General features: G+C 35.5%; 1 protein-coding gene across 5 annotated transcripts in view; it reads right to left on the bottom strand.

Moving 5' to 3' along the window:
- The window catches only part of LOC109093704 (piezo-type mechanosensitive ion channel component 1-like), a 101,131-nt gene that overhangs the window by 37,270 nt on the left and 47,668 nt on the right, over nucleotides 1–16,193 (bottom strand). For all 5 annotated transcript variants that reach the window (XM_042760959.1, XM_042760962.1, XM_042760963.1 and 2 more), the window contains exons 3-7: nucleotides 14,493–14,615; nucleotides 11,255–11,297; nucleotides 9,806–9,959; nucleotides 3,052–3,244; nucleotides 1,811–2,024 (exon numbers count right to left, since the gene is read on the bottom strand). In XM_042760959.1, the coding sequence (XP_042616893.1) occupies nucleotides 1,811–2,024; nucleotides 3,052–3,244; nucleotides 9,806–9,959; nucleotides 11,255–11,297; nucleotides 14,493–14,615 (727 nt within the window). The remainder of the gene's footprint in view (nucleotides 1–1,810; nucleotides 2,025–3,051; nucleotides 3,245–9,805; nucleotides 9,960–11,254; nucleotides 11,298–14,492; nucleotides 14,616–16,193) is intronic.

Below are 16,193 nucleotides of genomic sequence, written 5' to 3'. Positions count from 1 at the left end.
ACATTTTTGTTAAATACCAACTTTCACTGTAGGCTACGAGTAAATTACATGCAAAGTCAAGCCAAAGCTCAGGATTTATGTGCTCACACTATACGGTCTGTTCATCAAGATGCAACTTGACTGCTCACACTATAGGTGCGAAATAAACACTCAGCTCAAAATCGGACGAAAATTGCACAGTCTATACCCGGCCTTAGTGAGCAAAAGGAACTGTCTTTCCAAAACTTCATTAGTCCAAATGCTTGACAGATAGTGTAATCTCTCAATGTAAGTCTTAGGAATTTTTCACCACCTTCCACTAAACGAAATAACAAAAACATATTATGACACAAGTTATCATTAATGTTGCAGCACAAGCCATGTGGGGTGAGTTAGGCTTAGGTTTGTTCAAATTTAAATATGCTCAATAGTAATAGTGATGCTTGCCTTAGCAAACACCACTAATAATCTTAATGTGACAGCAGTGTGCATGCAACATTTTGTATGTGACATGTTTAGGACAATGATGTATAGCAGAATTTAGTTTTATCTCACTGTGACAGCTGTGACAGTCATCTACATCAGCACAGGGGTCAGCAGAGATTTATGTGTCATGAAAAATGCACAGAGCTGGCAACCTCACCAAGCCAGGTTTTATGGCCAGTAAGTGTGGGTGTCAATCTCCAGATACATATCTAAGGCTTAAGTCTCAGTGTTGCTTTTCAGTGGGTTATGCAAGGCTGGCAGGATGTACACCACCTTCACCCAGCCAGACTCACTATCTAATACAAACAATCAACTACTCTCACATTTACATTACACTCTGCCTTAACACAACACGTAATGAATATAAGATGGGGAAGAATGCAAGTAATGATATTTTTATATGAACTGTTGATTATGGAGAAATAAAGATAAACATTAACTGAAATCAAACAATTAAAAACATTAATAAACTATAATAACTATAACAGTAGCTCAGCGATACTAAAATAAAACTGGACAGAAATCTGTAGCAATATACACTACCAATCAAAGGTTAGTGGTCAGTACATTTTTTTTTCTTTGAAAGAAATTTATACAATCATTCAGCAAGGATATGTTAAATTGATAAAAAGGGACAATAAAGACTTATATTGCTACAAATGATTTCTATTGCATGCTAAAATTATATATAAATAAAAACAATTTAAAAGTGAATATTCTTAAGGGGGCATCTTCTCTCATCTTACCCTATTGTCTGAAGCACATCAGAAAACGATACAAACCCAATATTTTATGAATGCAGCCATTTTAGAGTACCAAGGTACCAAGGTATTAAAATGTAATGCCATCATTGCACCATAATACCGCTACAGTACATTCTTGGTGGTACTACCAATAATGGTCACTGTGATTTTGCCAAATACAACATTTTCCTGGATCAGCATTCTTTTGTTGGTCCTGGAACAAGATTCCTGTCATAAAACACTTTCCCAACCTCAACCCTAACCATTAACTTGATGGTTCCAAACCCAGCCTTATGCTTAATCCTAACTCAAACTGTATTGTTTGATACGAATGTTGTCCCAGAACCAACAAAAGATGTCAATCCAGGAAATGGTGTCGATGTTGTCCTACTTCTAAAAATCAGAGTATCCAGCCTCGTTGGTTTAAAGGAATGTTATTCCAGGACAAATAAGGATGTTGAACTAGGTACACATACTACTTCAACAAATCAGAGTAACCTTCCAAATAACAGGACAGCAAAAATAATGCCACAAAGTCACAGACATACTGAATGTACAGTACAGCGAATGTAAAGAGAATTGAGAGTAATGAACAACAATACCTGGCCCACAGGCCCGCTGGGGAGAACATCTCTTGCGCAAATGAGCTTTGATACAGGTAAAGACACACCAGGTGTCCCCCTGTAAAGAAGGCCACCATCACGCACAATGCATTAAATCCCAGATGGCTGATGGGAAAGTGGCAAGCCCACCATGTGCACACTCCAATAAAGAGAAGGAAGTAGAAGGCAGAGAATGAAGAGGGTAAAGTGATTCCTGGAAAGAGAAAGACATGAGTTCAAAGTCAAATCACATCCACACTGAGATTAGACAAAACATTCTCTACACAAGTGCTTCTATCTTCAAAAGCATAATATCATCTAACGTTGTGCTCTGAAAAGCAACTTAACTTCATTCAGAATATAAAACTAGTTCTTTTGCTACAAGACATGCATTAGCACAGTTTTATAAACATAACTTGTGTCCCAAATGATATGTTAGCTACAACAATTGAGTGCATGAAGTGTTGAACATTTCACAATCCTTTTTTTCCCTTCAGTTAATTAAGTACATCATCTGGATATTTGAAGTGCACTTTTTCTTTTTGAAATATTTTGTGGAAACACTACACAGACTATGAAATGGCATGGAATAACGAGTAAGCAGCTATGGTTAGTTTTCTCTTTTAGGTCAACTACTGTCATGGCGGAGCAACATTTGAGCAAATTCTCTGTCAACATGTTTACAGATAGCTACCTGAATAATAACACTTCAAATTTATTTTGTTACTTCAAATACTCAATGAAACATTTATTGGTGATGGAAAAAGTACATCCTTTTGACAGAAACAAAAGAGTATGCCAGTATTGGACATTTTACCACATCATCAAATTGCGTCTTGACATTTCAGTCCCCTTTGTTGTATACTGTTTTTTTTTTTTTTTTTTTTTTTGCATGTAAACGTACTGTACATCTAGCTAAATTTATTATCTTAAAACACAATTATATTTAAGTAATTATTACTACTGTGGAAGCCTTGACTGTACATTCAAAACTATGCAAGAGATTGTGATATATTAGCCAAAAAGCAAACTTAAAGAAAAAAAACCTTGAGATACATGTTTTTTTCTAAATCACACATCTATTTAGAATAATTTGTACACAAAACCTGCCTTACAGGGTCTTGTTCTCACACCTGCTTTGACAAAATTTGTACCTTTGATTTTGACGATTTCATTTAATCTCTTTCCCCTTCTTGTTTATATTGCTCAACTTTGTTAAATCTGTTCGCTGACTCTCTTACCAGCTAGTGCTAGTAGTGTGATGGCCAGGATGCGACCCATGTTCTTGAGGAAGCGCTGTGCTGTGGCACGGAGGCGGGCAGCTAACTGAGCCGCCCCACTGCTTGAGTAAGGATTCTCCTCATCTTCCGTCTCACTACAGGATAACATTTCCTCATCTTCTCCTTCTACATCATCATCTTCTGTTTCATCCTCCTAAAAAGAAGAGGACAGAGACGTGAGAAAGACTTAATTGATGCTGGGATGAAAAAATAGGCCACACAAGAATTACATTTTTAATCCAAAATCCTATACATGCATTTTAATTTCTATTTGTGTTTATTAATCTTAGAGAATGGCAAAAGTTCTACGATAAAGATATGTAAAATTGGTAAGCTGGTGTCCCAAACTTAAAAACTAAGACTAAGGATGTCAGCCTTTAAAAGCACTGCAAAAAGTAATGTACTGTCTGAGAGAAACTGAGAAATAGATACAGGAAGAGACGGAAGCTGATGTAAAATGTGAACAAAACATCAAAAAGGTCAAGAAAGTTTTTTTTCAGTCATGTACACTTGTATACACACGTGAGAGTGTGTTACTCTTGGCTCCTCAGAGTCATAGCAATCATATCTTGCCAGACAGGCATGTTTGCATCATGAGGTGTTTTTGGATGAAAGCTGAAACACTGTTCAAACCAGCAGCCTGTTGCAGTCAAAGAGGTCTATAATACCTGGAGAGACAACAGGCGTTTTCAGACCTGAACATAAAGATATTTTGAAGAATGCTGGTAACCAAACAGTTGCTGGACCACACTAACCAGCCAAACCTTGATCCCTTTGTTTCCATCATGGGGTACCTTTAGTGTAAAACACACACACACAGCTTTCAAACTGGTGATCTGGTACAATATCAGTTCCACACTGGATCATTGAAAACTTTGGATTCATTCACGTATGTGAGAAGTTTTCAAACATCCGCCTGTTCTTGCTGGCACATACACCTCTGCTAGAATAAACTTCTGAAATAAACTTTGAATCTTACAACAAAGCAAAGAAGCAAAAGAAGCAAAGAAAGCTACTTATGTGTAAATAACAGTGTGTGTATCCCATCTGTTATTGAACTGAAATGATAAAAAATGGTGCAACTGCATCTGAAGACAGAAGGCTCACTATCACTGTCTGCTATGAGGGCATCAAAAAGATTCAATGTAGAGCATTAAGGCCTGTTCACTCCAAGGATGATAACTATAGCTATAAATTATTAATAAACATTCTAGTTCAAAGAGAATAGTGGAGTCCTCGCCATAACTTTAATGATGATAACACAAAGGAAAAATTCTATTTTCAGCTGACAAATAGTCCAACATACATTCATACATATATTCATTATAGAATATCAATACATCTTGATTTTTACAGTGCCTTTCCATAGTCTCAACCGGACTGTTCTAATGGATATTGAAGTGGCAAGAGTTTTGAGAAGGTTGCATGAAGTCAGCCAATAAGATTTGAGCTTGCCATATTGGTCAGACTTTCCGTGGGTGTTCTGTTTAAAGGCTGAAATTACAAGTCTTGCCACAAAACTGCCCATAAACACTGAGGACCAGATGTTATGCCAAAAGTCTCATTGTGCAGGACTAACTTTGTTTTTCTTCTTAGTCCATCTGTCCTTTTGTCGATCTCTTGACCCTGAATATGAAACCTGTGTTAAACTATTTCAAAGGCACAGGAAGGTTGGATTCTTCCCGTTTTTTCAAGGCTGTTCAACTCAGTGTTTAATCAGTGTTTCAGTATTCAGTGTCAGTGTCAGAGTCCTACCTCATTCCACAGCCTCATGTGACCCTATTAACACCCGCTCCAACACTAAACACAGAGCTGCAATAAGGCCTCAGCTGCCCTTTGGAAGGATCCATGTGACAAATCTTCAGGCCAATCTAAACCTTAATAAGTGAGTTGGCTACACACTCTCAGATAGAAATGTGCAAAATGTGTATTCATGTTTTTTTTACTCGTATCAGAACAACAGACTGAACACAGGAAATCAACTGGAGAAGATTTTCTAGTCAAAGAAAGCGGAGCCCTTGAGCACACATGAACCATGGATTTCCATGGACCAATAGCAGTACAAAGCTGTTTAACAGCCGGAGAAAACGTTTCCAAAAAGTTCACTGTGACTGTTTCGAACTCCCCAAAACAAAACCCATATGAACTTCATTTTGGCCTTATTTTGTTCAAAATGACGTCACACTAAAATCATTCTTTGATTCTGCATGAAGTATACCAGGGCCTAAAGAGTAGGCAACATATTACAATGCTAAGGTACTACTAGGTTGATTAACTAAAAAACAGTTTTACCACACTGGTAGACCAACTAAACCAAGCAGTTTCTTACTTTGGATAGCTTATCAATATATCAAAAAAATAAATAAATAAATTAAAAAAAACAGTGTTTGGCGTTATGAAAAAGACTGTTGTATTCGGAGTAGTTTTTTATTATTATTTTCCATTTTCCCTTTCAGAGCTTTCCACTCATGCGTGTATTGTGCACCTGAATGTTAAGAGTGTATTTAAGACCCATCATAAGTTTTAATAACTTCATAAGTACACCACCTAACAATCCTGATTAACTGTCCACGTTACATAAAGAATAATAAATGTAATTAAAAGCAAATTAGTGCTTTGATTTTATTGAAACAATAAGTTGTTGTGATTTCACTGACAATTCTATGTTCGCATTAAAAGTTAAACGTTTTCAAAACAACTATATTGCATTTATTGTGGAAATTGGTTAATGGACATTGGTCTTTGTTACAGCATTTCTTTTCTCTTCAGTAAAACAGCAAGTGCACAGACATATATAAACGCATTTCATCTGATTGAACTGGCATCAGACTCCAAGTGCTGTGCCCACAACAAAGGCTATTCACTTAGTCCTGTACTGCGGGCCAGTGCTTTGGAATGTATTGTAATTATGTTGTTCCTACACCAATTTACAATGCAGGTGGCAGCTAGTTGGCTACAATGCAACAAAATTTTGGCATGAAGCAGTTGTTACACTGTTGCAGAGGTCTTTGGAAATGAGAAGTAAAACATACAAGTGAAACATACAAAATAATAATAGTAATAAAAAATAGGTCTCCAGGACTAGAGAACCAAGTCTCAATACTGATTCATTTTTGCAAATTCATTCACTTAGATGGCACATTTCAAAGAACTATTTAAAAAGTAGATTTAACAATACATTGCTGCATTGTACCCATTCTTTTGCATTTGAGGGTAGAAAAGAGTCAGATAGCTAAGTAGAGGTCAGAAAACATTCACAAAATGTAATAAAAATATTAATTTGTTTTTATTAGATTTTCAATATATGAAAAATAAATGTATATATATATATATACATACATACATACACACATATATATAACACACAATACATATATATATATATATATATATATATATATACACACACACATACACACATATGTATATATATGTATATACTGTTGAAACAGTCTCTATTGTTAGATTCCAGTAAAGAAGACACACATGCCTGGTTTAGCACTTTGGGCCTCTATTGCTAATTGATCTTATAAAGATCCTATTTTTCTATGCTGACACATAGCGAACCAGCCAGCCAGTGTTTGTTGATGTTGTTGCCTCGGCAACAGCAGCAGGAAGTTGTCAGACTCTAGGCCACTGTACAGTGCTGGAATGGTGCAATGGTGAGTCAAACGGGGGGATAAAAATGAAAAGAAATGCAAGACCAAAAATATCAAATATCACAGGGTGGAGAGCGAACAGAAGTCTACAAATTTCTTTGATATATTTTCCAGACATAGCTTCAGTCTATGGGATTTTTTTTTCTTTTGTTTTGTTTTATTGTCCACCAAAAAGAAAAACATATATATAAAATAATAATAATAATAATAGCAATAACAATAATTCTCTTTGCCAATCTCTCAACCCAACAAGTCTAATCACTTATAAAAGTACAGTAATAGCTCAGCTTTCCTTAATAAACTGCATGTTGGTATATAATAGTCATAGTGATGCTGGGTAATGTTTCTGCTTCTATTTAACTTTTTTTGTTGTAGTTCTTATTTCTTTCTTGTTGCTATGTTTGTGAGAGTTACGCAAATATTCATGTTCACCATCATGATACAATACAAAACTGCTGTGATTTTAGTTGCTATGTGACCTTGCGATTAGGGCAACAAGTTTTGACAGCATATTTTTTAAATAATGATTTTGCCATAGTGTTTTACACACGTACACACAACACAGACAGACACACACACACACACGATTGTTTTTCATGCTTTTAAGTGAAATTCCATAGTGATAATGATTTTTATACTGCATTACAAATTATATTATATCCCCTAACCCTACCCCTAAACACAACCCTTAAAGAAAACTTTGACTTAATAAAAAAAATTATATATATATAATGTGTGTGATGTATAAACGGGTTTTTTTTTTCATGGGGGCCAAAAAAACCCAAACAAACAAAAATAATAATAATTATATATATATATATATATATATAATTATTATTATTATTTAAAAAAAAAAAAAAATATTTTTTTTTTATAAAAAAAAAAAAAAAATATATATATATATATATATATATATATATATATATATATATATATATATATATATATAATATATATATATATATATATATATATATATTTTTTTTTTTTTTTTATAAATGTTCCCAGACATACATACACTTGCATTACATAATATTTTCATTTCATTCATTTTCAATCCAACAAAATAAAACTTTTTGGCCCACAAACAGTCCCTGTAATTATCCCATTTAAGCCCACCAGCAACTATAGTTGCTGCAGTTTATTGTTGTCAATTTCCTTTTGTAAGTATTTTTCTAGATGTTATCCATGTTTTATTTCTCAATGACATGCAAGAAAACAACCAAATAAAGGATTGAGAAAAAGAAAAAGGTATTCACTTCCTTCCTGTCACATGAGGCTGTTTATGTTTATTTATTATTTTCATTTAACACCTCTAAGAATGAAAATACCTGCATGTTTAATAATAAGTAAATAAATAAACAAACAATCATGGGTGTAGCCTACACATGATAATTATTTAAATAAACATATTTTAAACAGAATATCATTAATTTCATGAATATCAAGGACTTTTGTTAGGGTTAATCCATTTGACCTAATCAATACGTGCCTATCCATAAAATATGTGATATTTTACATATTTATATCACAAAGTATTAATTGCAAACCTATGAGTTTATTTCTTCTGTTGAGCACAAAAGAAGATATTTTGCAGAATGTTGGTAACCAAACAGTTAAATGCATAATTTTCTTTCAGGTATACATTTTTTATTATGCAGATGTAATATTTTCTTCATTCTATTTATTTTTATTTATTTATTTTCATTTAACTTATTGATACACAATACCCTGTTGGGGCAACTTAATGGCTGCACTTTGTTCTGCACTATGTTCCACCACTTTAAGACAAATGGATTTGTTGTGTTTTCATATTCAAGAGATTATAACATAGATGCAGCCTTTTTTGGGTTTGCATCGAATGTTCTTTGAATTTTATGCATAATAAATTTGTTTATGAATAAAGATTGTTCTGTTGAAAGCAGTTATTTTGAGTTAGATGCCAAATGCTCTCCTCCTATTCAAATATGAAATTGAAGGGGTGCATACAAAATATTTGCCCATCGGCAACTATAGTTGCCACACATTCAAATACTATTTTCAAGAAAAAAAGAAGAAAAAAAAAAACCTGTGGAAAATGAATGCAGAACATGTTCACATAGGACATTAGGACATTAACATGACTATATGCATGAAACCATTCAGGAAAAATTTGGGCACTGATGGGTTAACTTCTGTTTACAAGTGTAAACACAGTCCAAATACATGAACACATCAACACAAGATATACCTATGTAGCACTTTGGGTTTGGTGGAATTAGTTTTGCAAGGCATTTGTACGCAATGTCTAGAGCATATAATGTACACTTAGACAGGAAGGATCCATCTGACCAACTTATAAAACGATCTACTACATTTTTACATGATGTAAAGAGGCAGGTATTTCTCAAATCGATGATACCATAATAATGTGGTAGCATGGTGCATGTACATGTGCATGTACATGTGCATGTCAAAATTTACCTGCATCTAAAACTACTAAGTACAGAGTATTTTATGGATTTAAGACTAGGCAATAAAACAGAACATGCAGTTGTTCCTGAGGATATCTAATTTGTTTGCTAAAGCATCAGTAAAAATAAATAAATATATACAAAATAAAGAAAGAAAAGCAGTAATATGAAACCAACAAAAAATTGGGTGTGTAATTGCCATTTGTGCGATTTTAAGTCTGGTTTATGTGTCCAAACATTTTAGGGACCACTGTATCTTATGATATTTTTTGAAGATCATGAACCTTGCTATATTATCAACCTAAACTTTTCAAAAATCAAGTTTTGCCTCTGAAGCCCTCATTGTATCAGTCTGGATGCATGCAAACAAATATTTGCCTCCCAGCAGAATGATAAAATCCTTGACTCACACAAGGTATATAGCAGCCAGTCAGTGAAACTGCAATCGGTGGATTACATCAGCATTAGCCACTGCAGCAGGCCATGGGTGGGCTGTGTGAGGCTCAGACTAAAGCAGCATTACTCAGTACAGTCTCATAATAAGCTGCTCAAACATAAACAGAACAGCAGATCAGCAGTAGACCTGGTCTATGCTCAGCTCACCTCCTGGAGACGTGTTGACATGTGAGGTATGGGACCCTCCTCTCTCTTCTTCAAAAGACGGCTACACAGTATCAGGGTGATCAGAGAAATGATGAAGATGCCAAGATCTGGGGTCAGGAGCCTCACCATGCTCCAAGGATCCTCCAGCGGAAGCCTGCAAAAGCAACCGCAAACTCAACAATAGGGCTTCCCTCGAATAAAGATTTTTCTGATCGAATAACAGTTGTTCATTTAAAGCAATCAGTCAACTAATCTCACTTTTATATTAATATTAAACCATAAAATTCAAATAATGAGCCTTTAATTGCCCATAGCCTACCAGCGCTCAAGCACACACATAAAGCTTGCCACAGCGCACCGCAGAAGCAATGATTATGAATTTGTTGGAAAAAAAAAAATTGCAAGAAGACTGCCTCAACATTATAATAATTAATTGATAAACTATTCTTTTCGGCTGCAGTGACAAAGTCAATGACATTGACTCGTCATTTCCACAGTTCATATGGATTACATATTCTGAAACTTTGTTTCCATTTGAATTGGCTCACTTAAAAGTAGACATTTTGCTTTCTACAGGTACCTTTTTCATGTCTTCTGAGTTTCGGTTGCAAATTCGTTTTTTTGTTTTTTTTGATGCACTCAAGTTCAGAGAGACCTAGACGGCAGAAAGTGCTCCCTGATTGATTTCATCACTTCACAAAAGCACAATGTTTTGTTGTTTTTGTGAAAGCACACAAATAAAAGTAGACCTTTTACAGATTTAAAAGATGTATTACTTTTATCTGTACGACCAAAAATATTGGAGTATTTTAAGATAAATGCAAATGAGTGAGTGGGCTACTATTTAGCTGCCACACTCCGCACAAACCCTTGAATAGCGCACATTTTTCCAGGTTAACGTTAAAGCCAGCAGCCATGTAATGATGCTACTACTTAGATGTTTCAGATAATAAGCTACATTTGAGGTCCCAAACGTAACGACTGTTTGGATGTCCTGACCGATGTACTGTAATTACCACATAGACCAGCTGTTAATGATCTGTCCATCACATGACTTCGCCACTTCCTGTGGAATATTTTTTTTTCTGTCCCTGTGACTAAGTGACTAATAAAATTTTGATTGACCGTTAGTCGACTATTAGGAGGGGGCAGCCCTACTCAGCTGTTAAATGCCTATTGTCTGAGTAATATGATGTTATACAGATCAAAAAATTTAGACTTTCAGCCTTTTCATGAAGAAAAAAGAAAAGAAAAGAAAAGAAAAGAAAAGAAAAGAAAAGAAAAGAAAAGAAAAGAAAAGAAAAGAAAAGAAAAGAAAAGAAAAGAAAAGGATTGAAAATGTAGCCATCATTTGGAAATAAAATAAAATAAAATAAGTGATCTAGCATTGATCATTTTCATGTGACGCCTCACGTATACATGCTCTCATTCTCTACATTCTCTACATACCTGGACACTCCAATATGTCTTGATAGAGTCTCCCATGAGCTGCCTACAGAGAGAGCAAGAGAGAAGATTTATATGCTTAGGATAAAATGAGTCACAATACGGTCTAAGTACTGGACACTGTCAAGTTGGTCATAAAGACAAGCCAACCGCAAGTGCCCTCGCAAAGCTACCGAAACATTTCCATGAGCCACTGCACTCTCCTTTGGCAGAGTCAGCCAAAGGCTACAAGCCCTTGAAGTGTTTGCAGTCAGCCTTGCGACTCCATAAAGATGTTTGGGACTCAGGAATGATACATCTTGCATTGGTCTTTCTGGACAATTTTGGAAGGGAAGGCAAACATCCTCCAAACCGCAAATAAGAGAGGCTAATAACTGTGGCTTCTCAAATGGATTACAGTACATATCAAATAATTTGTGATTGTGGCAAGTCGAACAAGGTCCTGGATTAACATTCCTATGAGATAAACTAAACCTGAAAGTTCAAGTTAAGTTAAATTTAGCTTTTGACACAATTTCCTTCTGATTTTAAAGGTTTAGGACTTAGTTAATCAGACTGTTGTTTTGGAACCAACAATTACTGTCACCTGTGAATGCCCTGTTGGAAAATTCAGTTTAATCTGGTAGCTGTGTTTTGAAACATAGCTTGCTTTTTGGCATAACATCTTTGGATCGACTTGTTGAAACAAGAAAGTTACTGAATACACAGATTAAAACTTTGGTGCCGTATGGTTTGAATGTGAATTTTAAACTGAGTTTTATTCTGTTTTTTTGGACACATTTTAGATTGGAGCTAAATATGTATTTTTAAAGTATGTGTGCATATACTGTATGTATAGGTTACAGGATTTGTAACTTGACGCTGGTAGGTCACATGACAGTGGCTAAATTTACATGGACACCTTTTATTTCAGTCGGATAGAAATCATTACGATTGATGAACTTGAACTTAGTGTTTACATGAACGCTAAATAAAGACATTGGTTTGATGCACGAATTTGTAAGCCACAAGCTTCCAATCAAGATTTGAGATTCTGACATTCGCACACTGCATGAACATACTGTACAAATATGAGTTTGCAGCTATTTCGAGAAGAGCATACTAGCCATCCTATAAATTTCAGGTCCTTATTAGGTGACGATGAACAAGCAAAGCTTTGTCCCATGCTGCTTATATTTATCAAGCTGTAAAAATGCCACTTCCCACACCCAAAATAAGGTGTCTGTGAATGAAAGTCTGAGCAAGGACTGGTGGGACAACATTTGTCCTGTGCCATTTCACAGGCGATGACTGGAAGAATTTTACAACGACAACAGCCATTTATTACACTTATGATTCAGCAGCTCGTTCTTTGTGTCATACGTCATTACGCCATTTCTACGTCTTTGCAAATGTGCATAACTCTCCAGCTTTAGTTTTCAATCCGATCAAGTGTTTAAATTAAAAATGGTTTAAACCTACAATCTGAATGAATTTTTTTTTATTGGATTTGGCCAATTCATTCTGACATGGTTACATGCCTCTTTTTTTACTAGTCCAATTACAAACAGATTATTAGGGTCCATGTAAACAAAGCTAATGAAAACATGGCCAACATAGTATGTCTAGATTACATTCATACTACAAAGAACATCCTTTTTTAATGGTTACTCAGTGGTGTTGTCAAAAGTACCGATGTCGGTACTAAAATTCTAAAAATGTGATGATGCTAGCATTTTGAGCGCTGCTGAGTGCTGAGCGGATTCTTAAACAGCTCTGATTGGCCATTGTGTGATATATTAGGGATCCACTGATAGATGCGGCTTTCAAACGCTTCCGTGTGTATCTGTATTAGGCTTGGTGAAGAGCGTGAAGCAATGATCACTGGAGCCAATCACAGACATATCTGTTGAGCACAAGAACATAATGGCCACTCAGAGGTGTTTAAGATTCCGCTCACCAGCGCTCAAAATGCTAGCGGGAAATGCTGGTATCGTCACATTTTTAATATTTCAGTACCGACTGGTACTGACGCTGGTTCTTTTGACAACACTAACATCACTAAGAAATTACTTGTTCAAAAGAAGTACCTACTCAGCCTAAGAAGCCAAAATGTGACATACAGATCGGTCTGTGACCTTCATTGTTTTAGTTGCTCAAGACAGGCGTGTTAAGTAATTATGCAACACTGATTGTGATGATACTATTTTTCACCTGTGAGTAATTACTGACATCTGTTCTCATTTTGAGGAAACTGTACTTTGACAAAGGCTGTTAAAAATAAAGTCCTATTCACACGGTAATAGTTTCTCATAGGGATGTCTGTAAAAAAAAAAAAAAAAATCTCCATAGCTCCTCAGTGATTAAACACTGCGTGTCTTACGTAGTCAGTCACATTATCACTGATGTGCCATTGAGCTATGTTATTAAGCTATGTAGGCAATTAAAGGGTCATTATTATATTATTAAACTGTTTATTATTATTAATAATAATTAATAATAATAGCAATAATGCTTAAAATGAATGACTACTAGTCGACCAGAAAAATCTTTAGCCATGGGCAGCTCTATAATTATATATAATACAGCTCTAATATAATATATTTTTAAAATGTACATTCACAACCAACAAAACGCCAATTAAAAGAAAAATTCCTATAAAAACTTTCTAGCACTTAATTGATGTAGGTGTCCATTTTTAACGTACGAGATGTCACTTTTCTGATACAAATTAGTGCGAAGTGCAACCATACGGTCACAGTGCATTTCAGTGGTCAAAAAGGATTTACAAAAATTTACAAAATGACTTTTGGATTGATCACCTTTTAGATGTGGATTAGGACAGCAATTAAATCACCACACGACTTTGGTGTTAGTCAAAAAAAACAGTAGGTAATTCGGCTGGGGATTTTTACGCGGGTGGTGAGAGAAAAATTCTAGATTCGGATGGCATTAAAATCCCCAACTACTCCCTGTAAATGGTGAAAATCACTTATGTCCCCCTGAGAAACAATTATGTATGAAGTATGAAGAGTATGAAGTTATACAGTATATTTTTTTCTTTACAAAGACCATCTTGGACCAGGAACAAACCAGCTACCAGCTTATGGTGGTTCAGCTGGCTTTGAACATGTTAGCTGGTCAACTAACTACAAAACAGCCTGGACCAGGTAATAACTCTAAACCCTTGCTTTGTTCTTCTTTTTAATTAATTAATTAATTAATTTATTTATTTATTTAACCTGAAACAAGTTGGACTTACAGTTATGTCCTAGTGCATCATCAAGGCTGGGGATAGTATATAGGCAGATCTGGAAGCTGACATGTGCCAAGAGGAAAATCAGACTGGTGCTGAAAAGGGCCTTGATGTAACGTCCAGTGTGTCCTGTGGAACAGAGAAGAAAAACACAGCTGTTGACGGTTGGCACAAAAGTTGGTGTAGAAAAAAATTCTTGGTTAAAGGGTTAGTTCACCCAAAAATGAAAATTAGCCCATAAATCACTCACCCTCAAGTCATCCTTGGTCTATATGACTTTCTTCTTTCAGACAAATCCAGTTGGAGTTATATAAAAAATTGTCTTTGATCTGTCAAGCTGTTTAATGCCACTCAGCAGGTGTTGCATGCATCAGACTAAAAGAAGTTAAATAAAAAGCGCCCATCTATAAAAAAGTGTCTCACATGGCTCCGGGGGATGAACAAAGGCCTCCTGTAGTGAGTTGATGTGTTTCTACCCATATTTTTCTTTCAAAAATGCATCGATTCACTACAGGATGCCTTTGTTCACCCCCCGGGGGCATGTGAGACACTTTTTTTATGGATGGGTGCTTTTTATTTAACTTCTTTTGGTCTGAGGAATGCAACACCCACTGAGTGGCATTAAACAGCTTGAAAGATCAAAGACAATTTTTAATATAACTCCAACTGGATTTGTCTAAAAGAAGAAAGTCAGATACACCTAGGATGACATGAGGGTGAGTAATTAATGGGCTAATTTTCATTTTTAGATGAACTAACCCTTTAATGAAGGTTGATAATTATTTTATGTCAACTGATATGACGGTCAATATTACAAATCTTTACAGTCTGCACTTACAAATGAGCCTGGTTTCACCTCAAAATAAACCTGAAATGTACAGTTCAGTTTTGACAACATTTTAATAAAACTTTAAAAATCATGATAATAAAAAAAAAAAAATCCAGAGACACAATATATCAACTACCCATCGATTGTCATAGCAATAGCTTTACAAGGTTTGCAGAAACTCTTGTAAGATTTAATTGCAACATTTACATTGTAGCCACCCAAAGATGAGATTTCTAACAATGTTTTTCCAACAACGTAGCAGTATAGGAGCAAAATGAGCACATGTGTGAGCATTTAACTTTTGTGAAAATTAGGAAAATGCAGTGGCAGGCCCAGCTATTCTAACCATGGCAGGACTGTCAAAATACCCTTTTTTGTGGCTACAATTTTTTTTCCTGCTAAAGCATAAACGAGTAAAGAGCACTGGGACAGAAAAAAAATAGTGTATACATAAACTAGTATTAGTGTGGCACAGTGAAGCTTAATAGGGGAGTAGAACTGGGTTCAATTATTGCTGCTTATTAAGGCGTCACTATTGTTTGACTTTTTTTGAAAGTTTGACTCCTAACCCTAAGGTTGTGAGTTCGAGTCTCGGGCCGGCAATACCACGACCGAGGTGCCCTTGAGCAAGGCACCAAACCCCCAACTGCTCCCCGGACGCCGCAGCATAAATGGCTGCCCACTGCTCTTGGTGTCTGTTCACGGTGTGTGTGTGTTTACTGCTGTGTGTGTGCACTTTGGATGGGTTAAATGCAGAGCACGAATTCTGAGTAAGGGTCACCATACTTGGCTGTATGTCACATATTTTTTTTTTTTTGCTTATACTGTTCTATTGCTCACCCAGAACTTCCAAATCTTTTGTACCACTGACGTGAATG

Source organism: Cyprinus carpio, chromosome A7, assembly GCF_018340385.1.
Source record: "Cyprinus carpio isolate SPL01 chromosome A7, ASM1834038v1, whole genome shotgun sequence".
Classification (NCBI taxonomy): domain Eukaryota; kingdom Metazoa; phylum Chordata; class Actinopteri; order Cypriniformes; family Cyprinidae; genus Cyprinus; species Cyprinus carpio.
The sequence above is the reverse complement of the archived record's forward strand: the minus strand, read 5'-3'. Positions and strand labels throughout refer to the sequence as shown.